The sequence below is a fragment of the Xenopus laevis genome, chromosome 1L (assembly GCF_017654675.1).
Source record: "Xenopus laevis strain J_2021 chromosome 1L, Xenopus_laevis_v10.1, whole genome shotgun sequence".
Taxonomy (NCBI): Eukaryota; Metazoa; Chordata; class Amphibia; order Anura; family Pipidae; genus Xenopus; species Xenopus laevis.
Genome location: NC_054371.1, coordinates 444,008 through 471,998, shown reverse-complemented (window position 1 = coordinate 471,998; position 27,991 = coordinate 444,008). Strand labels below are relative to the sequence as shown.

The window sequence follows — 27,991 nt, the reverse complement described above, 5'->3', positions numbered from 1 at the left end:
ATTACTATTATATCTTCTACTTATTATTACTATTATATCTCCTACTTATTACTATTATATCTTCTACTTATTATTACTATTATATCTCCTACTTATTACTATTATATCTTCTACTTATTATTACTATTATATCTCCTACTTATTACTATTATATCTTCTACTTATTACTATTATATCTCCTACTTATTACTATTATATCTTCTACTTATTATTACTATTATATCTTCTACTTATTATTACTATTATATCTCCTACTTATTACTATTATATATTCTACTTATTATTACTATTATATCTCCTACTTATTATTCTACTTATTACTATTCTATCTTCCTCCCTCAGGTGCCTCCCAGCTTTCTAATGTACCACAACATGCCCCTGATAAGGTAAGTCTCCTTCTGTTACTAACTGCCCCTCTCCTTGCTGCGTCACCTGCCCCGTGCCCCTCCCACGTCTGTTACACACCCCTTTCCTATACACATTAAACACATACACAGCTTCCTACTTAAAACATTTATTTGTGCATTTTATCCACAGCAAAATTTATATATAAAATTTAATACATTGAAGAACACACCACAGTGCAGTGTCTCCCCCCCCCCCCGGTTTGCCTACCTTGTGTTAGCCACTCCCTCCTAACGTGTTTTGCGCTATTGGGCGCTTCTTCAGAGAAGGTGTGGCTAGTACCGGTCATGTCCCTTAAAGGACCAGTAACAGCAATTTTTTTTTAAAAAAAAATGTGTTTCTTTTTAACGAAAGAAAACCCACCAACACAGTTTAAACTTTTAATTCGTAATGCTTTTATTAAGAACTGACTTACCGATTCTCTGCATGCGCTCCTCTTCTGACAGGGCGACGATCCATCATACAGCACTCGATTCCTCCTCCCTTCTATAGGAGATAGCCAGGGAGGAGGAATCGAGCGCTGCACAATGGATCGTCGCCCTGTCAGAAGAGGAGCACATGCAGAGAATCGGTAAGTCATTTCTTAATAAAAAATTTACAAATTAAAAGTTTAAACTGTGTTGGTGGGGTTTTTTTCGTTAAAAGAAACAAATTTTTTTTTTTTTAAAAATGACTGTTACTGGTCCTTTAAATACCCATGGGCTTGTTTTATACAGGTTACAGGGCTGGCCATATAGCTATTCTTATTCACCCTCATTACCTGGTTAATAACATATTCCATGCCCCTAAACCTGAAACCTGACTAGATGAACTCACTACTATAATCCTCGATAATGAAGTGTAACGATTGCCCGTCCTGGGAGAGGGAACATGACTATTATACAATATTTCTATTTTACACCTCATAATTAAACAAATCTGATTGTGCATGATAATAAAGTGCCATAAATTACATAAATCGCTCCCACTTTTTACTTTGCCAAATTCATAAATATAAACCCAAATTATCTCAAAATGTATAAAATATATTAAAAACAATATTATTAACTCCATAGTGATGTAAGAAATGGTTTTAATTCTAAATGAGTATTCATTCCCTCAGGTATAATTGTCCCTTATTTAAAAATCCCCCATTATTTTCAGTAATAATGTGAATGCCAAACATTTGGAATATTTGAATGGACGCTCCATGAACAGCCTTAAAGTGTGTAAATATTGGGTTATCACTGTCCTTATTGTCAATACGTCTCTAGTGTCCCCCCAGTCTGACCCATAATTGTGTTATTGTGTGACCCTCATATAAAGGCACTGACATTGCACCACATACACCACATATTTACTGACCCATCGATTTCCCTATTGTAAACTCCCGACTCTTTGCTTTATTACTGAACTCTTATACTTTTTTACTGTTATTATTTTTACAAACGACACAGCTTTTGCAGTTAAATAAACCTTTCAGATGTAGCCATGTATTTTATTTTCTGGATTCCTATTTAACCAATTAGGGGCAACTTGACTGGCTATAGACTTGGTTTTCCTACTAATGACCATTGGGGTTAAATTTAATGCAGGTATAGTTGGATCTTCATTTAGAATATTCCAGTTTTTTACTATGCTCTTCTTCACTGCTTTATATTGGAGTCCAATACTCCACAATACATCTGACTTCTTTCTCCTGTTTATTATATGTCTTTAAATTTCCCCTTTTATTTTTTCCTTTGACATTTCATTTCTCAAATTTTTCGATTGCTTCCGCTAAATCAATGTTACTATAACCTCTACTTTTTAATCTTTCACATAGTTCCTCAGCCTGTTGGTAAAAGACTTTCTCATCTGTACAGTTACGGTATATTCCAACTAATTGAGCATATGGAATAGATTTTACTGTATGCAGGGGGGGGGAGAATCTTTTCTCAAGGTAGTATTTCCAGCTATTTGTTTCCTATACAGCTTAGACATCACCACGTTGTTTTCCACATAAAAATCAAATCAAGAAAATCAATATGATTTACATGATGTTGCATAGAGAACTTTATGTCATAGTGATGTCATTCACGTAATTCAGGAAGTCATCCTTGGGCCGCTCCAGACCATGATGACATCATCTATGTAGCGCTATCTTCCCACAATGTCATCATCGGAAGGATTATCCACCCCAAAGATCTACTCCTCCTCCCACATTGCCATAAACAGGCCGGCATATAAGAGCGCACATTTTGTCACCCATAGCCGTACCTGTGATCTTTTGATAGATTTGGCCATTGAAGGACATGAGGTTGTGTGACAGAATAAATTCAATTGCCTCTAGCAAAAAATTGATTTGTGTTTTAGATTGTAAAAAGTTTTTTAAAAATGTATTCACTGCCTTCAAACCATCTACATATTTGAGAATACAAGGACTGCACATGCAAAGTTACCCAAATATAAAGTTTTTTCCACTCAATAGAACTGATTTTATAAATGGCGTCCTGACTCTCTCCTAAATAACCTGGCAGGGTCACCAGCATTTCTTTTAATAAACAGGCAACATATTCACTTGAGCATTGACTTGAGCTGAGACTATCTCTGTATGGGTGCTCTAAGCGCATCTTTGTGCACCTTTACTAGTGTGTGTATATATATATGGATCCATAACAGACACTTTTCTTCTCTTTAAGACAGTTTATTTATACACAAAGGGGTGACCATTTCAGGATACAAAACAAATCATAAAAATAAATCCTGCCCACGTGGCTTTAACTTCACACATGAAGTGTTCCCTTACTACACTGGGCCCCTTGTGGACTACCAGTAAGTAAACACATAAGTAGGGGTCACCCCTGTACTCACAAATCTTCTGGGGGATTGCTCAGCTTTCCTCAGACAGATCCTCTGTCACTTGGTCTCCTCTCTCTCTGCACCCTGCAGTAGTAAATGGCACCCCAGCCCCTCTGGGAGTTCCACACACACACAGTCTCCTTCCTGCTCTTAGAGAGACTCCTAACAGTCTCACTAGAACTAAATACCTTTCCACAGGACAGTCTTCCTATGGAAGGTGAGCTCTAATCCATGAGCTGGACTACTGGATCGGAGTACCTGCCTGTTCTCTCCAGAATACTCCAGCTTTCAGCGCCTGGCCACCAAAGCCTTTAAACAAAGAACATATTCTCTGTCTATTAACACCCATCTTGGTGCCTACCTCTCCCACTATGGAGATCTTAAAGGGAAAACACAAAAACACACCCTTTCCCACATTGGTTTGGTCACTCTACCACTATATATATATATATATATATATATATATATATATATATATATATATATATATATATATATATATATATATATATATATATAGTCATATTATTAACCGGCACTCACCATCAATCAATCAAGTGCCGGGTGCTCCTCAAAAAGAGAATGTATAGATGTAATTAGGAGCACTCACGGGTATCATGAAATGGAGGTTTTTATTGTAGTTTTACAAACTACCCCACATCAACGCGTTTCGGTTCTCTCTGAACCCTCATCAGGATGCACCCAGAAGTCATCACGTGATACATCAATTCAAAAATCCACCAATCATTGAGAAAAGTGTTAATTAGATATTAATAGCAGTAAGCGTGTTCTTCATTAAAGTACTAATTATCAAATTCCAAGCACATATTTAAAATTGATATACAAAAATGTAAAAAGATTAACCGCATTATTAAGCGCAATTATAAAATGCATAATTGTGAACCATCGAATCGTTTTAAAACATATAAAGATTTGTACGAATTACAAAAGTGAAAAAAGTGGGTTATGAAGGATGTCAGTATAGTATGGCTCCAGAAAAAGGAATATTTTTAAAATATAAACACGGTTTTGCATGCGCACAGTTTTCATGCGCCCTCTATTTTGAGATCAATACCATACACACAATTCCTTCGAGTTTTTCGTAATAATTCTGATTTTGGGTTGGCAAAACAACAGGTATCTGGCTTTTCGGCCGTAAGCAAACACACCTGTACAACTATCAGAAAAAATTGGCCGATACTACAAATGGATAATAACTTACCGTTTATTAAAGCGAAACCGCCGAGGTGTGCTTATCGTAAAGGCGGGGCCTTGCGTGACATATTGATGGTCACAGATTTACAAACTGAACGGGAAACAACGCTGCCACAGTCATGGCTGAAATTCAACAAGATTTAGGTGGAGTGGATGTATTACATGAGGTTTCCTTTTAACTGGATCACACTTTTCCCACCCACATAGTGGCAAGAGATATGAAATACGACACAGATTAACTTGCCTGAATATGTGCTGCACTGTATTATTTGCCCGTGTGGCTTGTACTATGTTGGGAAATGTATTACAACTACGGATCCGTATGAATAATCATAGATCCACTATACGTACAGCTCTGACTTCTGGTAAAGCGGATACCCCACTTGCTAGACATTGTGTAAGTTTTGTGCATTCGATGTGTATTAATTGATCATGTCCCCCCACTTAAACGTGGAGGGTATAGGGGGAGAAGGGGACAAGTGCATTCGGACTTTGGACACAGTGGCCCCTAGGGGCCTAAATGAGATGTATTCATTGTCTTGCTTCATCTAAAAGAAATATTTCTCCTTCCTTTTTTCAGATTTAACTAGTACTGTACATTTACTAGCATGTTTTCAGTACGACTTTTTTCTCGATTTTTTTTATGGCTTATGGGCAGGGGATTGTTCTACACTATAATTGTGAAATGGAAGTGGTGACACATCTGTACACTGCTCTTGAACTTTTTACACTTATCTGCACTGCACTTTAATATTTAATATAATTGGGTTTCACGGATGACCATAATAATAGGAGTTCCTGAATAAGGAGTGTAAGTAATAATCAAAATAATGGACTAATATGCTTTCTAGACATTAGAATTTTTGGGAACATTTACTGGCAGAATAAACATATTTGAAAAGTGTTGTCAGATAACTACTGTGCCACGTAAATATAGCAAAGGAAGGAATGGACTAAGTATTTTGACATATGGTAAATAAGGAACTATATTATATATATATATATATTGATATTGATATTGATCTGGACACATCTACATTTTAACAGAATTTAAATATGGTACAGGGATTTGTTACATTGCTTGGGAGGTGGTGTTATAACCTCAGCAATTATTTCAAATCAAATGCTGTCATATAAGGATCTTTCATTTTAAAAATATTCCCTTTTCCCTGTCTGGAGCCACACTATACTGACATCCTTGATAACCCACTTTTTTCACTTTTGTAATTCGCACAAATCTTTATATGTTTTAAAACGATTCGATGGTTCACAATTATGCATTTTATAATTGCGCTTAATAATGCGGTTAATCTTTTTACATTTTTGTATATCAATTTTAAATATGTGCTTGGAATTTGATAATTAGTATTTTAATGAAGAACACGCTTACTGCTATTAATATCTAATTAACACTTTTCTCAATGATTGGTGGATTTTTGCATTGATGTATCACGTCAGGGCCGGACTGGCAATCTGTGGGTTCTGGCAAATGCCAGAGGGGCTGCTATAAGGTCCCATAGAAAGTCAGTATTTCGTGGGCTGGTGGGGGCTGATTGGGCCTCTGTGTACCTGAAATGCCAGGGCCTATTTTAATTCTCAGTCCGGACCTGTATCACGTGATGACTTCTGGGTGCATCCTGACGAGGGTTCAGAGAGAACCGAAACGCATTGATGTGGGGTAGTTTGTAAAACTACAATACAAACCTCTATTTCACGATACCCGTGAGTGCTCCTAATTACGTCTGTGTGTGTGTGTGACATAACTGTATATTCACCCCCCCATATAAACTTATAATACACAAAAGCCATGAATATCCTGTAAATTATATCCTTATAAACGGTGAGTTCTGATGTCATTTCTCTCACATGACTCACTGAAACTTGTGTATTATAATAAAGAACCCCCAGTTGCAAATTATAAGTATATTACAAGTTACCTTGGAGTTTCAGGACCTGTATAACTCGGCCTTCGGCCTCGTACTTTTATATGGTCATGAAACTCCTCGGTAACTTATAATATCCTTATATTTTACAAGAGGGGGTACTTTATTCACTATATATTCGCTTTCATCTACAACCCACATTCTTTTGCATATAACATTTCTTTTCTAATTAGCTTCTAATGGATTCTTCTTTAGACATTTACAGGTACTTTCATCTTCCCCTATAACTGCCCCATGCCCCTCCCAGTTCTATTACACACCCCTTTCCTATACACCCCTCCCCTATAACTGCCCCCGCCCCTCCCAGTTCTATTACACACCCCTTTCCTATAGACTCCTCCCCTATTACTGCCCTCGCCCCTCCCAGTTCTATTACACACCCCTTTCCTATAGACCCCTCCCCTATTACTGCCCCTCCCCTCCCAGTTCTATTACACACCCCTTTCCTATAGACCCCTCCCCTATAACTGCCCCTCCCAGTTCTATTACACACCCCTTTCCTATACACCCTCCCCTATTACTGCCTCACGCCCCTCCCAGTTCTATTACACACCCCTTTCCTATAAACCCCTCCCCTATTACTGCCCCCGCCCCTCCTAGTTCTATTACACACCCCTTTCCTATACACCCCTCCTCTATTACTGCCCCATGCCCCTCCCAGTTCTATAACATACCCCTTTCCTATGCACCCCTCCCAGTTGTATAACACACCCCTTTCCTATACACCCCTCCCCTATTACTGCCCCCCGCCCCTCCCAGTTCTATTACACACCCCTTTCCTTTACACTCCTCCCCTATAACTGCCCCACGCACCTCCCAGTTGTATTACACACCCCTTTCCTATACACCCCTCCCCTATTACTACCCCTCCCAGTTCTATTACACACCCCTTTCCTATACACCCCTCCCCTATCACTGCCTCATGCCCCTCCCAGTTCTATTACATACCCCTTTCCTATACACCCCTCCCAGTTCTATTACACACCCCTTTCCTTTACATCCCTCCCCTATTACTGCCCCACACCCCTCCTAGTTCTATTACACACCCCTTTCCTATAGACCCCTCCCCTATTACTGCCCCCCATCCCTCCCAGTTCTATTACACACCCCTTTCCTATACACTCCTCCCCTATTACTGCCCCATGCCCCTCCCAGTTCAATTACACAACCCTTTCCTATAGACCCCTCCCCTATTACTACCTCATGCCCCTCCCCTCTGATAATTGCCCCTCCCCTATAACATAGATATGTGTTTATTTGCAGGATCTGCTGGATCTTTTGAATTTCCTGAATGAATCGGGGGGCACTGGGGGGTATGTAGGGTGTAGAGGAGACGCCTGGGAGAGACAAATGGGTGAGTGAAATAAATATTCCCTATTTCTGTGTCGCCCCCCAGTAAGTCAGACTGGCATCCCCTCCCATGATGCTTTCTGTTTTACTCCTGGTGCCCCACTCCTGAGCAATGGACTCACCCACATTTTTCTATTAATCACCCTGCAGTGACTTTGTCTATGTGTTACCCTGCAGTGGGCGGGACTCATATCAGTTTGTGTTTTTCCCTGCAGATTCGGATGTTGAGGAGGATGTTCCGGATGATTATTATTACTATAATGGGCAGGACAGTTCTGATGAAGATGAAGATGATGATGATGGTGTAGGCGTCGGGGGCTGGGATGGAACTTACTGTGGCTTTCGTCCGTCCTTCCTTTACCCCTGTTACTCCAATCTGCCCACTCCCACCGTGATAACACAGGAGGTAAAGACTGGGCCCCCCTCTCTTCCTGCCCCACCCTCATTCCCTGTATATTTATTTGCCCCATCTCTCTACTTATTGTCTGTATGAGAATTAATTGCTAGGGATGGGCGAATTATTTCACCTTGTTTCGCCGCGGAGATGACGCCCATAGACTTGTATGGCGGCGTGCGTCAAAAAAATGTCGCCGCGCGACAACATTTTTTTGACGCCCATAGACTTTAATGGGCGTCTGCAACAATTTGCCGCCGGCAAAACGAAAAGGCTCAGATTCGCCCATCCCTATTAATTGCCCCTGGCTCCTGATATAAGCACAGGCTGTGGGGCAAGTGTAACCTCTAGTATTTGATTTGCCCCCACAGGAGGCAGATAAGAACGCCCAGGAGCTGCTGGAGCAGGAGAAGAAAGAGAAAGAGAAGGCCAACAAGAAGCGCCTCAAGAAGAAGGTACTTGCTACTGATACCCCTGGGGTACCCAGCATCCATCCACACACCCCTCCCTAATGTCACATAAATGATATATACCCATATCTATACTAACTATAGAGTTTAGTATCACAATAGCCTTTGTATTATGTCTGTCCAAGAAATCATCCAAGTCCCTCTTATAGTCATTAACTGAATCATCACCCGGCAGTGCATTCCCCAACCTCACTGTCCTCACTGTGATGAACCCCCTACTCTGTTCCTTTAAATGAAACTTCTTTTCCTCTAGTCTGAAGGGGAGGCCTCTGGTACGTGATTCTCTTTATGGGTAAAAAGGTCCCCTGCTATTTGTCTATAATGTCCTCTAATGTACTTGTAAAGTCTAATCATGTCCCCTCACAAGCGCCTTTTTTCCCCCAGAGAAAACAACCCCAACCTTGTCAGTCTCCCCTCATAATTTAACTCTTCCCTCCCTCTAACCAGTTTAGTTGCACTTAGTCTCTGCACTCTCTCCAGCTCATTTATATCCCTCTTAAGGACTGGAGTCCAAAACTGCCCCCATACTCCAGATGAGGCCTCACCAGGGACCTATAAAGAGACACAATTATGTTTCATCCCTTGAGTTAATGCCCTTTTTTATACAAGAACTTTATTTGCTTTAGTAGCCACAGAATGACACTGCCCAGAATTAGACAACTTGTTATCTACAAAGACCCCAAGATCCTTCTCATTTAAGGAAACTCCCAACACACTGCCATTTAGTGTAGAACTTGCATTTATATTATTTTTGCCAAAGTGCATAACCTGCATTTATCATCATTGAACCTCATTTTCCAGTTTGCTGCCCAGTTTTCCAGTTTAGACAAATCACTGTGCAAAGTGGCAGCATCCTGCATGGAACCTATAGTTCTGCACAATTTAGTCTCATCTGCACAAATAGAAACAGTACTTTCAATGGCCACCTCCAGGTCATTAATAAACAAGTTGAAAAGCAAGGGACCTAGTACAGAGCCCTGTGGTACTCCACTAACAACACTGGTCCAATTAGAAAATGTTCCATTTACCACCACTCTTTGTAGTCTATCTTTTAGCCAGTTCTCTATCCAGGTACAAATACTATGTTCCAGGCCAACATTCCTTCATTTAACCAGTAACCTTTTGTGTGGCACTGTATCAAATGCTTTAGCAAAGTCTAAGTAAATCACATCCACTGCCATCCCAGAATCGAGGTCTCTACTTACATTCTCATAAAAAGAAATTAAGTTAGTCTGGCAAGATCTATTACACATAAAACCATGCTGGCACACACTCATAGTATTATGATTTGCTATGAAGTCCAGTATCTTATCCTTTATTAACCCTATGAAAAGCTTTCCTACCACTGACGTCAGACTAACTGGCCTATAGTTTTGAGGCTGAGAACGGGATCCTTTTTTGAATAGAGGCACCACATTAGCAATTCGCCAGTCTCTCGGCACTATGGCAATCACAGAGCTAAGCTCTCTAATTACCCTGGGATGAATACCATCTGGCCCCGGACCTTTGTTTATCTTGTGCTGGGTACTCACCTCCTTTCTTATGCACCTTATCAGCCCCCATATGTTGTTACTGGGAGAGCAATAAGCACCCCACTATATGGGACTTACTACTGTTATGTGCCCCCCTAAACACAACAGGGAAAGTACTTTCACTTCTCATTTCATCCCACCCAATTATGTTTTTCTATATAAAAAACTCATCCTTGTCTGCAAACCTGAGACATAAAAACTGATTTGGTGATGCCTTGTTGTATAGAGTTTCTGTACTGTCCTGCTGGTTGGGGGTAGGCAAGTAGGGAGGGAAAGTAATGAGACATTAGGGGTTTCTAAGTGTCTCACTAACATCAGATACATGAGAAGCGTTTTATATTTACTATAATACATCCGTGTGTCTGACACTATTCACTTACAACTGTTTGTTCCCTGCAGAGGCAGAAAGAGCGCAAACGCCAACACAAACTACTGGAATCTCTGAATAATGGAAATATTTCTCCCGAAAATCAGGTAACTAAGTGATATATCAGTGGGTGTTATAAGAGGGGTAAGTAAATAAGTGATATATCAGCGGGGGAATATGAGGGGTAAGTAAATATATGATATATATGGGGGAAATAAGAGGGGTAAGTAAATATATGATATATATGGGGGAAATAAGAGGGGTAAGTAAATATATGATATATATGGGGGAAATAAGAGGGGTAAGTAAATATATGATATATATGGGGGAAATAAGAGGGGTAAGTCAATATATGATATATATGGGGGAAATAAGAGGGGTAAGTAAGCTGCAGGGAGTGCCACACCTCTAATAACTGAGCAATTTCCCAGTAAATAAAAGAAATGAAATGTTAAACCTGTGCCACATTATAATGATATTGCTATTAAACTTCCCCCATATATGAGTGTGAGTTGCAGTTGAACAGTGCAGTTCCCAGCAGGGGTGCTTCACCAATGAGGCGAGTTGAGGCTATTGCCTCAGGCGGCAGCACCCCACTAGGTACCAGGGGCAGCAAAAATGCTGCTCCTGGTACTTTAAGAGCGAATTTCCAGGGGAGGGGGGGCAGCCGCAAGTGCTGCTGCCTCAGGCGGCGGAGGGGGCCGGATCTCCCCTGGTTCCCAGATGATACTGTAGTGAGACGTGCAGTTGAGCACAAGCGCAGTTAGTGACAGGGGACTGGTTTGTGGGCACATAAGAAACACACAGGCAGGTAACGGTACAAGGAAAGTTTAATAACAAACAATCCCTTTATGTATCTGGTAGGGAAGAGCTGCTGAACAGGAGCACAAGTCAGTGTATATTTGTGGCCTAGTCCCTTCAGTCTCACATAAGATTCTCATATAACATTCACCTCCAGTCTCTTATAGGCAGTATTCCAGCTGCACTTGTGGTTATACAGGGTTATAGTTCAACTGAAACGTAACATGGGGTGCAGCTCTGAGGAATCACAAATGGAGGGGACGCCGCAGCTTATCCCACTCTGTTGTGCAGCAAGTCTTTCCTGCAACTTCCTCCCCAGGAGACACTACCACTTCCTCCCCCAGGAGACACTCCCACTTCCTCCCCCAGGAGGCACTTCCTCCTGACCTCTCTGAGCAAACAGCTTGCTACCCATGTGACCTCCCACTTCCTCCTGACACAATATTATTCCTTCTGCAGGTATTGGGCCCTAATGGTACTGATGAGCCCCCAGCACTGGCAGATGAAGGAAGTGAGAGGAAAGACAAGAGTGAGCCAGATAGTGAGGTGACTGCCCACCCACCCACCCCAATGTCACCCCTCACTTCTCCCCATGACTTTATTACTTCTACCAGTCCTTTTCCTTCTCGCTTCCCTATTGCTTGATAGCTTGCTTCCTGCTAAACTCCTTCCCCTTCCTGTTCTATGGCTTCCACCCTGCTCCCTCCTCACTGTCACTTTCCTCCTCTTCACTTCCACCTTAGTTCCTTCCTGCCAACTTGTTATTTCTTTACTTCTCTTCTTGCTTCCTGACTTTACAACTGCTTTGTAGTTTCCTTTCTGCTTCTTGTCCTCCTTTCCACTTCATTCTGCCTCCTTCTCGGTGTCCTCCTTTTCACTTTCTTCCTACTCAGTATCTTCCTTTCTGCTTCTCTTTTCCACTTCCCTGCTGCTTCCTTCTCAATGGCTTCTCGTATCACTGTCCCCCTTTTCACTGTCTTCTGCCTCCTACATATTGTCCTCCTTTCCACTTCCTTCTTCTGCTCCTTCTCTATGGCTTCCCTTCTGCTCAGTGGCTTCTCCCCACTCTTGGCTTCCTGGTTAGTGGCTTCCTTGCAAATCTCTGCTCAGTGGCTTCTGACTCATTCCATTCACTCTTTCCGTCTGCTGTCTCTTTTCCCAGAGTGGAACCAACCTGTCTTGTTTCTGCTTCTCAGGAAGATCTGGATTTTGGAAGCACATTTGTCCGTCAGGCTAAGAAAAAGATAGAAAGGAAACCTAAACCTGAGCGCAAGGCCCGGGCGAGCGAGAGGTCTCAGGATCATGTGAGCGAGAGGTCTCAGGATCGTGTGAGCGAGAGGTCTCAGGATCGGGCGAGTGAGAGGTCTCAGGATCGGGCGAGTGAGAGGTCTCAGGATCGGGCGAGTGAGAGGTCTCAGGATCGGGCGAGTGAGAGGCCTCAGGACAGGGCGAGTGAGAGGCCTCAGGACAGGCCGAGCGAGAGGTCTCAGGATCGAGGGAGTGAGGGGTGTCAGGACAGAGGGAGCGAGAGGGATGTTGCCCTTGTTAAGGAACCAGTGAGAAGTCCAAAGCTGGTTCAGGAGAAGGTGAGCTCTCCCCCCGGAGACTCCGCCTCTCTGTTCTGTTTGAGATATATATATATAATATAATATGTTTCTTGTCCCAACAGGCTCAGTGTGTAGATGAGTACCACGCCCAGCAGAGTATGCATTTTGCCAGTAAGTTCCATGCTTCCTGAGACAGCCTTGACTCTTGTCTCTGATTGGCTGCTTTGTGCCTCACGTCTGCCCTCTTGTGTTTGTTCAGATATAGGAAATAACTTTGCCAGTGGGGAGAAGTTTGTGGAGGCCATAGCATGTTATAGTGATGCCATTAAACTCAACCCTACAGAATACAGGTGAGTCCAAATGTACCGCTGGGCCTTTTTCTGCTTCTTATTTACAAAGATTTGTGGGGCTTTTCCCCACCCTGTTCCCCCCATCTCTGTCTCTTCCACCCTTTGATTTGCTTTTCCAAAGTTCCCCGTGACCAAAATATCTCCATCCCTTAATGGAGCCGCACCCTTGTGCACTTTATATACTTACACACTATTTTGGGATTAGACTTTGACCATGAAGCAATTAGCACCTCGTTTAGTTACAGTGTAGTGTTTGTATTCATTATATTAATTATTAAATGCTGTGCCAGTCCCCACTTCTTCTTTCCTTCCGAATTGAGTGACATTGGGGGCCCTTAACCTTATTTACTGGCCAGTCATGTTTCAGCAAAGCCAGTGCCAATGGAATTAGCTGAGTTGTACAAAACCCCAAATCTCCTGCCCCAATCTCTCAGGCCAGCATTAGTCTCCCTAACGTGGCTCAGGCAATATCTGTGGGAGAAGTACCTGGCAAGTTCTTGCCCTCAGCTTTGCACCCAGTTTTCTCTGAGATGCACCCACACTCGTGTGTCTGACTTGCTACAGAGAAGCTTATTTATAATCCATCCACAGAAAGTCATGGGCCCTGGCGGAGTATTGAAGGAATGTGCGGAACAACTAGCTGGTGTTTCCACTGATATTTATAAAACATCTCCTGCTCAGTCTATAGTCCCAGACACCATTATTATTCCACAACCTGTGAATTGTGTAAACGATTACCACTTGCGCTTACGCCGATTGTTATGAAGTGACCTGAAGGGTAATTGTGTCTCATATGAAGAACATGATTCCTGATTTATTAGATCCTTTTCACTTCACTTGTGAATCGCTCCACTAATGATGCCAAATGACCTGCCCTCCACCTGTGCAGTTACAGGAAAAACACCGATGTCACAATGTTACTCATTGATTTCAGCTCTGCTCTTAATACTATTATTCCACTAGTTGATAAGCTCAAGGATTTGGGTGTTCCACTTGGGTGTTGACAGCACGGCCGCAGTTGATTAGTATTTGTAAGAGATTCAACCTCAAGCACCAGAGTATTGGTGCATCACAGGGGTGCGTATTGACCCCCCTGGTATTTACTCTATTGATATGATTTGCTGATGATACAACTGTGATAGATGTTATTAGAGGAAATAATGACGTAGAATACAGAGAGGAGGTGGATCAGCTGGTGACCTGCTCTGATGTGGAAAAAACAGAAGAATTGATCACACCGTGTGTACAAGATATTGTACAATAAATGTCAGACAATGTCAGTAACACTACATTCCTACGGGTCCATATGAGCTTAGGTGGAATCTCAACTCCTCTGCTTTAATTAGTCAGGCACAACAACGACTCTTCTTTGTAAGATAGTGGAAGAAAGTCAATCTTTCTGAGAAGATACTGATGCCATTTTACAGAGGAGTTGATTAGAGTCCACTGACAAACTCCATCATGTGTAGCATGGAAATTGCTCTTGTGCTGATCACAATAGGCTGCAAAGTGAAAAAAGCAGGTGAGATTATTGCTGAGACTTCCATCGATTCAAGATGTTTTTATGAATCAGTGTGCCAGTAATGGAACTAATATAGTAAATAAAGTAACCCTATTGTACAATTTCAGGATATTAAACTCCGAGGGGACTTCTAATATCCTCATATTTTCCAACAAGTGTACTTTATTTATTATTATACACACGTTTCAGTGAGTCATGTGACCAAAATGACATCACTACTCTCCGTTTATACTGATGACATCACTAGTCACCGTTTATAAGGATGTAATTTACAAGATATTCATAGCTTTTGTGTATTATATAGTGAATAAAGTAGCCCCTCTTGTAAAATATAAGGATATTATAAGTTACCGAGGAGTTTCATGACCATATAAAAGTACGAGGCCGAAGGCCGAGTGTTTTTATACAGGTCATGGAACTCCGAGGTAGTTTTAGGGAGTGTGACAGAAATGACATCAGAACTCACCGTTTATAACTGATGACATCAGAACTCACTGTTTAAGAATATCATTTACAGGATATTCATGGCTTTTGTGTATTATATAGAGAATATAGGGGAGAGATAAGTTGGAGGAATTGGTTTATTGCACAAGATATAACATGTATAAATAATCATATATAAAATCATCTATAAAATAATCATGATATAGGTATTGGATAAAATACATGGCATTGTGTAGGAATATATATTATGGGAGTTGTGGATATAGAAATATATAAGAGTTTTGCACAGATTGTTGTATTGCTGTGGGTATAGTAGAGTATAGAAGTAGAAGACGTAGTATGTCTTTAGGGAAGTATTATGTTCACGTAACACTGTATTTCTATGTATAAATGGTGAATGTGCAGAGGGTTGGGAGGGGTAAAGGGAAATGTTTTAGTAACTGAGTCCTTTGGTCTGTTGTGTATATTTTAGTATACAGCATAGATGACAATAAAACCCGTCACTCACATTCGGAGTCCTTTGCTCACTCCCATCCTGTGCCCCCAGGTTCTTTGGAAACCGTTCATACAGCTACGAGCGCAGTGGGAGGTACAGCGAAGCTTTGCAGGACGCAGAGAGGGCGCTGCAACTGGAGCCTCGCTTTATTAGGGGCTATTTCCGAAAGGGGAAGGCCCTTAAGGGGTTAAAGGTAAATGGAAATTCAGCAGAAATGACTTACAGTTTAGCAATTACTCACCTCTCTACTGCAGCAGCTGTTTATTTAAATGTTTTCAATGATCTAGGCACCCAAGAGCCGTCCCCCAAAAGCTGACACTCTAGGCACAGGCCCTCAGCTGTCCATATATAAATAATCCCTGCCCGTGTGACTCTTCCTTGCTCACTGTTCTCTTGTTCTATCCCAGAGATACGCTGATGCCATCGCTGCCTTCCACAACGTTCTGTATTATGATATAAATCACCCCGAGGCTGCCAGTGAGATAGACAATTGCCAGCAAATTATACAGGTCAGTTTTTTACCCGTCCCTTCCTCACCCTCTCTGATTGCCCCTTCCAGCTGAAATATTGCTCCTCCTCCTTCTTTTATCCTAATAGTGCTCCTCCACTTATTGGCATAATGCTCCTCCTCCTTAAATGACCCTCCCCATTCTATCCTAATATTAGTCCAACTCCTTAATTGATATCCCTAGTCTATCCCAATAATGCTTCTCCTTCTTAAATGATTCTCCCCATTCTATCCTAATTATGCTCCTCCTTATATTGACTATTCACTTTTCATTCTTATAATATGACTCCTCCAATCGGATATAGTTATGCAAACGCTTGTGATTGTATATTTCTCCTCCTCTTACATATTCCATATTTCCCCTGTTTTTCCCTCCTCCCCAATCCTTCCCAGAGCCTCTGTCTCTTGCTAACCATATGTTTCCTCCCTTTTACAAAGGCTACAAGTTCCTTCACCAGAGTAAAGATAATTCCTAACTCCCCACTCAGCCCCCCACTCACCCCCATAGGTAAGTAGTGGTGCTGCTGCCTGGACACAATAAGGACGTTCTTTAGTGTCTCTCTCTAGCTGGAGATTAGACTGGACTGTGTAGTGGAGAGAAGATCAGAAGATAAGGTGTCCCACTCTAGCTGGAGATTAGACTGGACTGTGTAGTGGAGAGAAGATCAGAAGATAAGGTGTCTCACTCTAGCTGGAGATTAGACTGGACTGTGTAGTGGAGCGAGGTTTAGAAGATAAGGTGTCCCACTCTAGCTGGAGATTAGACTGGACTGTATAGTGGAGAGAAGATAAGGTGTCTCACTCTAGCTGGAGATTAGACTGGACTGTATAGTGGAGAGAAGATAAGGTGTCTCACTCTAGCTGGAGATTAGACTGGACTGTGTAGTGGAGAGAAGATCAGAAGATAAGGTGTCTCACTCTAGCTGGAGATAAGACTGGACTGTGTAGTGGAGAGAAGATCAGAAGATAAGGTGTCCCACTCTAGCTGGAGATAAGACTGGACTGTGTAGTGGAGAGAAGATCAGAAGATAAGGTGTCTCACTCTAGCTGGAGATTAGACTGGACTGTGTAGTGGAGAGAAGATCAGAAGATAAGGTGTCTCACTCTAGCTGGAGATTAGACTGGACTGTGTAGTGGAGAGAAGATCAGAAGATAAGGTGTCTCACTCTAGTTGGAGATTAGACTGCATTGTGTAGTGGAGAGAAGATCAGAAGATAAGGTGTCTCACTCTAGCTGGAGATTAGACTGGATTGTGTAGTGGAGAGAAGATCAGAAGATAAGGTGTCTCACTCTAGCTGGAGATAAGACTGGACTGTGTAGTGGAGAGAAGATCAGAAGATAAGGTGTCTCACTCTAGCTGGAGATAAGACTGGACTGTGTAGTGGAGAGAAGATAAGGTGTCTCACTCTAGCTGGAGATTAGACTGGACTGTGTAGTGGAGAGAAGATCAGAAGATAAGGTGTCCCACTCTAGCTGGAGATAAGACTGGACTGTGTAGTGGAGAGAAGATCAGAAGATAAGGTGTCCCACTCTAGCTGGAGATAAGACTGGACTGTGTAGTGGAGAGAAGATCAGAAGATAAGGTGTCTCACTCTAGCTGGAGATTAGACTGGACTGTGTAGTGGAGAGAAGATCAGAAGATAAGGTGTCTCACTCTAGTTGGAGATTAGACTGCATTGTGTATTGGAGAGAAGATCAGAAGATAAGGTGTCTCACTCTAGCTGGAGATTAGACTGGATTGTGTAGTGGAGAGAAGATCAGAAGATAAGGTGTCTCACTCTAGCTTTAGATAAGACTGGACTGTGTAGTGGAGAGAAGATCAGAAGATAAGGTGTCTCACTCTAGCTGGAGATAAGACTGGACTGTGTAGTGGAGAGAAGATCAGAAGATAAGGTGTCTCACTCTAGCTGGAGATAAGACTGGACTGTGTAGTGGAGAGAAGATAAGGTGTCTCACTCTAGCTGGAGATTAGACTGGACTGTGTAGTGGAGAGAAGATCAGAAGATAAGGTGTCCCACTCTAGCTGGAGATAAGACTGGACTGTGTAGTGGAGAGAAGATCAGAAGATAAGGTGTCCCACTCTAGCTGGAGATTAGACTGGACTGTGTAGTGGAGAGAAGATCAGAAGATAAGGTGTCTCACTCTAGCTGGAGATAAGACTGGACTGTGTAGTGGAGAGAAGATCAGAAGATAAGGTGTCTCACTCTAGCTGGAGATTAGACTGGACTGTGTATTCAGTGTCGGACTGGCCCACAGGGATACCAGGAAAACTCCCGGTGGGCCCAGGTGTCAGTGGCCCCTCATGCTGCTAAACTTTTGGCCTATTTCATGGCCATTCCCTATTTCTATGAGAACAAAGTGGCTAAATAGATGGAATAATAGATTATAGTGTGTTAAGAAAAGAGACTAGGATTATAGAGGTTGAGTGAGGAGAGGAAGAAAATAGTACTGAGGGTGGCCCCTGGTCTAAAAACGTTTGGTGGGCCCCTGGTGTCCCAGTCCGACACTGCGTGTAGTGGAGAGAAGATCAGAAGATAAGGTTAAAGCTTTGTGTGCAGAGGGAGGGAAGATAGTATCCCCGCATGGCTGTTCTCTGGGAGAGGGAAGACTCATATCATTCCCTCATACTTCTCACTTTATCCTAGGGTCCCTTCCTGGGCCAGATAAGGGATTTGTGCCTCGCACTGTGGTGTATACCAGAGCTGGTTTAAACAACAACCCTCCAAAATTAAAGAACTCATATAATCCAGCCAAACCTTTAGCAGCCCAAAATCCACATCCACCAATTAGCAGGTAATTACTTTCAGTGGAATGAAGCAGAGCTGGGGATGGGTACGGGACAGGTATAGGGGAGGAGCTTGTGACAGTAGCGCTGGCAGGGGAAGGGCCTGTCATAGAACAGAGAGGGGTACAGGGGAGAGGCCTGTAATAGAGCAGGGACGGGTATGGGGTAGGTGTAGAGGAGTGGCCTCTAGAAGAACAGGGAGGGGTATGGTGCATGTACAGAGGAGGGGCGTGTAATAGGGCAGAAATGGGGGAGGGGCTGCAATAGGGCAGGAATGGGGCAAATCTGGGGAGGGGCTTGTAATAGGGCAGATATGGGTCAGGGGCTTGTAATAGGGCAAGAATGGGGCAGATATGGGGGAGGGGCTTGTAATAGTTCAAGAATGGGGCAGATATGGAGAGGGGCTTGTAGAAGTTCAAGAATGGGGCAGATATGGGGGAGGGGCTTCTAATAGGGTAAGAATGGGGGAGGGGCTTGTAATAGGGCAAGAATGGGGCAGATATGGGGGAGGGGCTTGTAATAGGGCAAGAATGGGGCAGATATGGGGGAGGGGCTTGTAGAAGTTCAAGAATGGGGCAGATATGGGGGAGGGGCTTCTAATAGGGTAAGAATGGGGGAGGGGCTTGTAATGGGGCAGATATGGGGGAGAGGCTTGTAATAGGGCAAGAATGGGGCAGATATGAGGAAGGGGCTTGTAATAGGGCAGATTTGGGGAAGGGACAGATGTTTATTTTGTCTCTGTCTCCTAGCAAATTATACCCTATCTGGGTTGGAAATGTAACCAATGAAATTACAGAAAGAGTACTGAGATCTCACTTTGAGCCGTAAGTAGTTTTTACCCATTTGTTGGAGTTTTGCTTCCCTCTCCCTTCTCTTGAGCTTCATTCCCTTCCCCTGAGTTTTGCTCCCTCTTCCTCCTCCTGAGCTTCATTCCCTTCCCCTGAGTTTTGCTCCCCTCTCCCTTCTCTTGAGCTTCATTCCCTTCCCCTGAGTTTTGCTCCCTCTTCCTCCTCCTGATCTTCATTCCCTTCCCCTGAGTTTTGCTCCCCTCTTCCTTCTCCTGAGCTTCATTCCCTTCCCCTGAGTTTTGCTCCCCTCTTCCTTCTCCTGAGCTTCATTCCCTTCCCCTGAGTTTTGCTCCCTCTTCCTCCTCCTGAGCTTCATTCCCTTCCCCTGAGTTTTGCTCCCCTCTCCCTTCTCTTGAGCTTCATTCCCTTCCCCTGAGTTTTGCTCCCTCTTCCTCCTCCTGAGCTTCATTCCCTTCCCCTGAGTTTTGCTCCCTCTTCCTTCTCCTGAGCTTCATTCCCTTCCCCTGAGTTTTGCTCTCCTCTCCCTTCTCTTGAGCTTCATTCCCTTCCCCTGAGTTTTGCTCCCCTCTTCCTTCTCCTGAGCTTCATTCCCTTCCCCTGAGTTTTGCTCTCCTCTCCCTTCTCTTGAGCTTCATTCCCTTCCCCTGAGTTTTGCTCCCCTCTTCCTTCTCCTGAGCTTCATTCCCTTCCCCTGAGTTTTGCTCCCCTCTTCCTTCTCCTGAGCTTCATTCCCTTCCCCTGAGTTTTGCTCCCTCTTCCTTCTCCTGAGCTTCATTCCTTCCCCAGAGTTTGCTCCCTCTTCCTTCTCCTGAGCTTCATTCCCTTCCCAGAGTTTTGCTCCCCTCTTCCTTCTCCTGAGCTTCATTCCCTTCCCCTGAGTTTTGCTCCCTCTTCCTCCTCCTGAGCTTCATTCCCTTCCCCTGAGTTTTGCTCCCCTCTCCCTTCTCTTGAGCTTCATTCCCTTCCCCTGAGTTTTGCTCCCTCTTCCTCCTCCTGAGCTTCATTCCCTTCCCCTGAGTTTTGCTCCCTCTTCCTTCTCCTGAGCTTCATTCCCTTCCCCTGAGTTTTGCTCTCCTCTCCCTTCTCTTGAGCTTCATTCCCTTCCCCTGAGTTTTGCTCCCCTCTTCCTTCTCCTGAGCTTCATTCCCTTCCCCTGAGTTTTGCTCTCCTCTCCCTTCTCTTGAGCTTCATTCCCTTCCCCTGAGTTTTGCTCCCCTCTTCCTTCTCCTGAGCTTCATTCCCTTCCCCTGAGTTTTGCTCCCCTCTTCCTTCTCCTGAGCTTCATTCCCTTCCCCTGAGTTTTGCTCCCTCTTCCTTCTCCTGAGCTTCATTCCCTTCCCCAGAGTTTTGCTCCCTCTTCCTTCTCCTGAGCTTCATTCCCTTCCCCAGAGTTTTGCTCCCCTCTTCCTTCTCCTGAGCTTCATTCCCTTCCCCAGAGTTTTGCTCCCTCTTCCTTCTCCTGAGCTTCATTCCCTTCCCCAGAGTTTTGCTCCCTCTTCCTTCTCCTGAGCTTCATTCCCTTCCCCAGAGTTTTGCTCCCCTCTTCCTTCTCCTGAGCTTCATTCCCTTCCCATGGCAACAAAAATTCACCGGCACACAATGTAATGCAAGCAGGTTATACCTTGCTTAAGCATGCTTGATAAAGGGGGTAACCCCGAAACGTTGCATGCTGCAATAAACCTTAAGCAAGGTATAACCTGCTTGTATTACCTGTGTGCCGGTGAATTTTTGTTGCCATTGGATAGAGAGGTTGCCGTTTCCTCCATTTTGCTGTGCACCAGGGGATCGTTTTCGGTGAAGGCCAGGGTGTGCGAGTGCTTTTGGACAAGTTCTTCACTCCCTTCCCCTAAGTTTTGCTCCCCTCTTTCTCCTCCTGAGCTTCATTCCCTTCCCCTAAGTTTTGCTCCCCTCTTCCTCCTCCTGAGCTTCATTCCCTTCCCCAGAGTTTTGCTTCCCTCTTCCCTCTTCCTTCTCCTGAGCTTCATTCCCTTCCCCTGAGTTTTGCTCCCCTCTTCCTTCTCCTGAGCTTCACTCCCTTCCCCTGAGCTTTGTTACCTTCTCCTCCCCTCTAGTGAAATTGACTCCCTTCCCCTCCGCTCCCCTCCCCAAATATGTGCTTCTTGTGCCAGTCAGTGTGTCTCTCCTGTGTTCTTTTCAGTCTCTTTATCTGATCCATCCCCACAGGTTTGGCGCTGTCCATTCAATGCGGATTCTCTATAGTAGAACCTGCGCCTTTATAAACTTCACCAACAAAGAGTCTGCTGAGAGGGCGTTCCATGCTCTGCAGGTAAGTACAGTGCCAGCGGGTCACTTGCATATGTATCAGTAATTTCATACCAGCCCAGAGCCACAGGTACCAGCTCAGACCCACAGGTACTGGCCCAGACCCACAGGTACTGGCCCAGACCCACAGGTACCAGCTCAGACCCACAGGTACCAGCCCAGAGCCACAGGTACCAGCTCAGACCCACAGGTACTGGCCCAGACCCACAGGTACCAGCCCAGACCCACAGGTACCAGCCCAGACCCACAGGTATCAGCCCAGACCCGCAGGTACAGGTACCAGCCCAGAGCCACAGGTACCGGCCCAGACCCACAGGTACCAGCTCAGACCCACAGGTACCAGCCCAGAGCCACAGGTACCAGCCCAGACCCACAGGTACCAGCCCAGACCCACAGGTATCAGCCCAGACCCGCAGGTACAGGTACCAGCCCAGAGCCACAGGTACCAGCCCAGAGCCACAGGTACCAGCCCAGACCCACAGGTATCAGCCCAGACCCGCAGGTACAGGTACCAGCCCAGAGCCACAGGTACCAGCCCAGACCCACAGGTAGCAGAGCCACAGGTACCAGTCCATATACACAGATATAGAGGTAGTAGTGAGTGCAGGTAGGTGCCCCACAAGCTCCCTGTATTGAGTGTCCCTTGTGCTTTGCAGGGTTTGTCTATTGAAGGAACAACATTTGTTTTACAACTGCGCAACCCGGAACACTTGACCGTTACTAGTGGCAAGACCCAGTAATTGGATAGAAGTCTCCGCCTCTTTACTGGGATTGGCTGTTTGAGCTCTGATTCTGCCGTGACCAAAGTGAAGTGGGTGGGGCAGTCAGTCCAGTTGAGCCAATGAGAGGTGGGGGGTATAATTGTCCCAATTGCTCAGACCTGCCCTTCATTATATCCCACACATTTGTTTCACTCATGAACATTTGCAATAAACTTCTTTTTTGGCATAATTTTGTAATCCTGTGATTTTTATCTGCTGATGCACTTTATGAGTTATGTGCCCCGGGGGAGGTGCGAGTGAGAATATACTGTGTGTATATATATATATATATATATATATGTATATATATATGTGTGTTTTTATTTGTATAGCAAAGCACTGGGGTCATTGTAATAGTAATACAAATACGTACAAAAATACTATACACAATTATATACTACAGTTACAATTCAGATTCACATAACACATAAGTACTACTATAGTTTATATAAACAAGCTGCTGTGTAGCCATGGGGGCAGCCATTCAAGCACAGGATACACAGTAGATAACAGATAAGTACTACTATAGTTTATATAAACAAGCTGTTGTGTAGCCATGGGGGCAGCCATTCAAGCACAGGATACACAGTAGATAACAGATAAGTACTACTATAGTTTATATAAACAAGCTGCTGTGTAGCCATGGGGGCAGCCATTCAAGCACAGGATACACAGTAGGTAACAGATAAGTACTACTATAGTTTATATAAACAAGCTGCTATGTAGCCATGGGGGCAGCCATTCAAGCACAGGATACACAGTAGATAACAGATAAGTACTACTATAGTTTATATAAACAAGCTGTTGTGTAGCCATGGGGGCAGCCATTCAAGCACAGGATACACAGTAGATAACAGATAAGTACTACTATAGTTTATATAAACAAGCTGCTGTGTAGCCATGGGGGCAGCCATTCAAGCACAGGATACACAGTAGATAACAGATAAGTACTACTATAGTTTATATAAACAAGCTGCTGTGTAGCCATGGGGGCAGCCATTCAAGCACAGGATACACAGTAGATAACAGATAAGTACTACTATAGTTTATATAAACAAGCTGCTATGTAGCCATGGGGGCAGCCATTCAAGCACAGGATACACAGTAGATAACAGATAAGTACTACTATAGTTTATATAAACAAGCTGCTGTGTAGCCATGGGGGCAGCCATTCAAGCACAGGATACACAGTAGATAACAGATAAGTACTACTATAGTTTATATAAACAAGCTGCTGTGTAGCCATGGTTCAGCCATTCAAGCACAGGATACACAGTAGATAACAGATAAGTACTAATATATTTTATATAACAAGCTGCTGTGTAGCCATGGGGGCAGCCATTCAAGCACAGGATACACAGTAGATAACAGATAAGTACTACTATAGTTTATATAAACAAGCTGCTGTGTAACCATGGGGGCAGCCATTCAAGCACAGGATACACAGTAGATAACAGATAAGTACTACTATAGTTTATATAAACAAGCTGCTGTGTAGCCATGGGGGCAGCCATTCAAGCACAGGTTACACAGTAGATAACAGATAAGTACTACTATATAGTTTATATAAACAAGCTGCTGTGTAGCCATGGGGGCAGCCATTCAAGCACAGGATACACAGTAGATAACAGATAAGTACTACTATAGTTTATATAAACAAGCTGCTGTGTAGCCATGGGTGCAGCCATTCAAGCACAGGATACACAGTAGATAACTGATAAGTATTACTATAGTTTATATAAACAAGCTGCTGTGTAGCCATGGGGGCAGCCATTCAAGCACAGGATACACAGTAGATAACAGATAAGTACTACTATAGTTTATATAAACAAGCTGCTGTGTAGCCATGGGGGCAGCCATTCAAGCACAGGATACACAGTAGATAACAGATAAGTACTACTATAGTTTATATAAACAAGCTGCTGTGTAGCCATGGGGGCAGCCATTCAAGCACAGGATACACAGTAGATAACAGATAAGTACTACTATAGTTTATATAAACAAGCTCCTGGGAAGAGAAATGTTGATCTATTACAGAGCATGCTGGGAAGTGCTTGTTGGATTAAAGGAGAAGTAAAGCTCATGAGCAAATGAGTTGGTGGGATGTGATCTCTGAAATCCAGACCAATCTATTTGTGTTCATTTCCATCAACTTCCTCCAACTCCTCTGTTCCTTCATTAGAAAGAGAACGTGTGGTTTGGGAAGAAGCTCAGAGACTTGTGTCTACCCCGGATCCCCAGACTCATTAGGAAAGAGGTGATAGGGGATCCAGTATAATAGGAGATCTAGTCTGATAGGGGATCCAGTCTGATAGGGGATCCAGTATAATAGGAGATCTAGTCTGATAGGGGATCCAGTCTGATAGGGGATCCAGTATAATAGGAGATCTAGTCTGATAGGGGATCCAGTCTGATAGGGGATCGAATTGAAGTGAAACCAAGTGATACATAGTTAAGTGGATACACATAATCATCACTGGGATATTCAGCAGGAACAGCCTCATTGAGTCAAACCTTGGGCAAGATGGAAACCGTCTACTGAGATTTATACACAGAGGAGGGACGGGTCAGTTTGAGTTGAGTTTTGGTGGCATGCGGGTGGTGAAGGTGCCTCAGAAGCGGCTAGTGGCCAACTCCAGGGACGGTGAGATGTACTGAGCCAAGTAACTGGCTATTATAATCTGAATATTAGTCAGGAGGCGACACAATTGCGCTATTACTGCGAAACGCCCGTTGGCATTTGGAGTCTTTTTTTAACTTTAATTTTAGAAAAACTAATTTGAGTCTATTGGGTGACGGAATAGAAGGGCTGGGGAAGATTTCAACTTTAACCTGTGCTCAGTTACCTCTCTCTTCTCTGCTACTAAAACTCACAAGAGCCCGTGGATTTGGGGTTTTTTAGGTTTATACAGCTCAGAATAGGATTTAGATTCATAATCGAGAGCACAGTCCCGGATACTCTGCCTTCTTTGCCTTTGTGGAGTCCCAGGGATAGAAATCAATGTAGGTAACAGTTTTGGGACAACTCCACCTCCTCCAATTTTCTATTTCTTGCTAAAGCTTTTTAACCTGAGCATTGTGTGTTTTTTAAAATAATGTATCCTATTAATTGTGGTCCTCTTTATATCAACTACCTTATTTATTATTATTAATTGTTCAGCACTGTTAAGCACTTTATAATTAATGAATTAATCTTTAAGCGGGTATGAATTGATGGTAATTGCCAGTCACTAGTAATTATATCAGCACTTGAGCACTTTATTCAACATTGTAATTTATTTTTAATTGGATTGATTGTGGGTGCTAATATATTGTATTGTAAGGCTACTAACTTGTGTTAAGTATAATTAACTTTAACAAGAATTTATCAACAACTCTTGAATTTATAATACAATCAATAGAATGAACTATATTGCACTTGCACTTTAATGTAACTGAATTAAGGTTCAATTGAAGTCAATTGATAATTAAGCACTTTATACTTCTAACTGGTTAGTGACTAGTATAGGGTAATCACAAAATATTTAATAGGTAGTTAAAACAATCGAGAGACTGCTGAACGAGTGAGAAGCAATTGGGGTTCTTTTTTCTCCTTCCAGAATCAATTTAAATTTACTGACTTAGGTCAGACCTCGGCTTCTGCTGTGGGATCAATTCAAGTTCTAAGGGATCACTTTGTTTGTGTAAGGGACACAATTGTGTGTTATCCCCATGATCCCACCCACTTACACACCTGCTCCGCCTACTCCACCCACAAATGCCTCTTTTCCTCTCAGGCTCAGAGCTGTTTTCTCTCATTCCTACTGGATTTCCTTTTCCTTGTTTCTGTGAACTGGTTTCTCTCATTCCTACTGCATTTTTTGTCTCTGTGAATTGTTTTCTCTCATTCCTACTGGATTTCCTCTGCATTGTCTCTCTGAACTGTTTTCTCTCATTCCTACTGGATTTCCTCTGCATTGTCTCTCTGAACTGTTTTCTCTCATTCCTACTGGATTTCCTCTGCATTGTCTCTCTGAACTGTTTTCTCTCATTCCTACTGGATTTCCTCTGCATTGTCTCTCTGAACTGTTTTCCCTCATTCCTACTGGCTTTCTTTTTCTCTCTGGGATGTTTTCTCTCATCCCTACTGGATATCATTTTCCTTTTCTCTCTGAACTGTTTTCTCTCGTTCCTACTGGATTTAATTTTCCTTGTCTCTCTGGGATGGTTTTCCCTCATTTCTACTGGATTTTGTTTTCCTTGTCTCTCTGGACTGTTTTCTCTCATTCCTTCTGGATTTCCTTTACTCTATGGGATGTTTTTCACTCATTCATACTGGATTTCCTTGTCTCCCTGGAATGTTTTCCCTCACTCCTACTAGATTTCATTTTCCTTGTCTCTCTGTGATGTTTTTTCTCATTCTTACTGGATTTCCTTTCCTTGTCTCTCTGGACTGTTTTCTCTCATTCCTTCTGGATTTCCTTTTCTTTCTGGGATGTTTTTCACTCATTCCTACTGGATTTCTTTCCTTGTCTCTCTGGACTGTTTTGTCTCATTCCTTCTGGATTTCCTTTTCACTCTGGGATGTTTCCCTCATTCCTACTGGATTTCCTTTTCTTTCTGGGATGTTTTCCCATCATTGATACTATATTTCTTTTTTGTTTCTTTCCTACTCTCCACCTTTTTTCCCTCTCATTCCTACTATAATTATTTTTTTCTCTTTCTGTGATGTGTTTATATTGTTATATTGTATATTGGACTGGTTTTCTTTCATTCCTACTATATTTCTATTTCTTCCTTTTCTCTCATTCCAACTTTGTTTTTCCTGCTCTTGCTAGACTGTTTTCTTCCCATCTCTACTGTTTCTTGTATTCCTACACTATTTCTTTTTCCTTCTCTTTCTCTGGGCTGTTTTTTTCCCTCATTCCTTTTCTGGACTGTTTTATCTCATTTCTGTTCTCTCTGGACTGCTTTTATCTCATTCCTGTTTATGTATTATATTATACTATTTATGTAAATAACACTACGTATGCTGTACAGCAGAATTATATCTTGATAGAACAAACAGGGGTCAGTACAATAAATACAAAATAAACACAAAATACTATTATATTTTCTGTCTATTACTCTCATTCTCATTATATTTTTGCTTTTTCCTTCTCTCTCTGAACTGTTTTTTTTATCTTAATTCCTACAATGTTTCTTTTTCC

General features: G+C 42.9%; 1 protein-coding gene and 1 long non-coding RNA gene across 3 annotated transcripts in view; both read left to right on the top strand.

Moving 5' to 3' along the window:
- The window catches only part of LOC108704858 (tetratricopeptide repeat protein 31), a 30,750-nt gene extending 7,758 nt beyond the window's left edge, over window positions 1-22,992 (top strand). The window contains exons 1-17 of one of the 2 annotated variants that reach the window (XM_041586423.1): window positions 361-386; window positions 6,557-6,588; window positions 7,647-7,737; window positions 7,949-8,139; window positions 8,499-8,582; window positions 10,529-10,603; window positions 11,757-11,843; window positions 12,494-12,883; window positions 12,967-13,015; window positions 13,104-13,194; window positions 15,708-15,849; window positions 16,064-16,165; window positions 16,603-16,672; window positions 18,810-18,957; window positions 19,699-19,773; window positions 21,943-22,045; window positions 22,698-22,992. In XM_041586423.1, coding sequence (XP_041442357.1) covers window positions 7,734-7,737; window positions 7,949-8,139; window positions 8,499-8,582; window positions 10,529-10,603; window positions 11,757-11,843; window positions 12,494-12,883; window positions 12,967-13,015; window positions 13,104-13,194; window positions 15,708-15,849; window positions 16,064-16,165; window positions 16,603-16,672; window positions 18,810-18,957; window positions 19,699-19,773; window positions 21,943-22,045; window positions 22,698-22,781 — 1,695 coding nt within the window. In that variant the 5' untranslated portion in view covers window positions 361-386; window positions 6,557-6,588; window positions 7,647-7,733 and the 3' untranslated portion in view covers window positions 22,782-22,992. Of the gene's footprint in view, window positions 1-342; window positions 387-6,556; window positions 6,589-7,646; window positions 7,738-7,948; window positions 8,140-8,498; window positions 8,583-10,528; window positions 10,604-11,756; window positions 11,844-12,493; window positions 12,884-12,966; window positions 13,016-13,103; window positions 13,195-15,707; window positions 15,850-16,063; window positions 16,166-16,602; window positions 16,673-18,809; window positions 18,958-19,698; window positions 19,774-21,942; window positions 22,046-22,697 lie in introns of those variants that run through there. The other variant, XM_018241562.2, reaches the window with a different exon arrangement.
- On the top strand, window positions 16,675-18,520 carry LOC121401503. The gene is made up of 3 exons (XR_005966287.1): window positions 16,675-16,717; window positions 16,780-17,933; window positions 18,112-18,520. It is a non-coding gene; the product is annotated as an uncharacterized LOC121401503 (long non-coding RNA).
- Window positions 22,993-27,991: the final 4,999 nt, after the last annotated feature.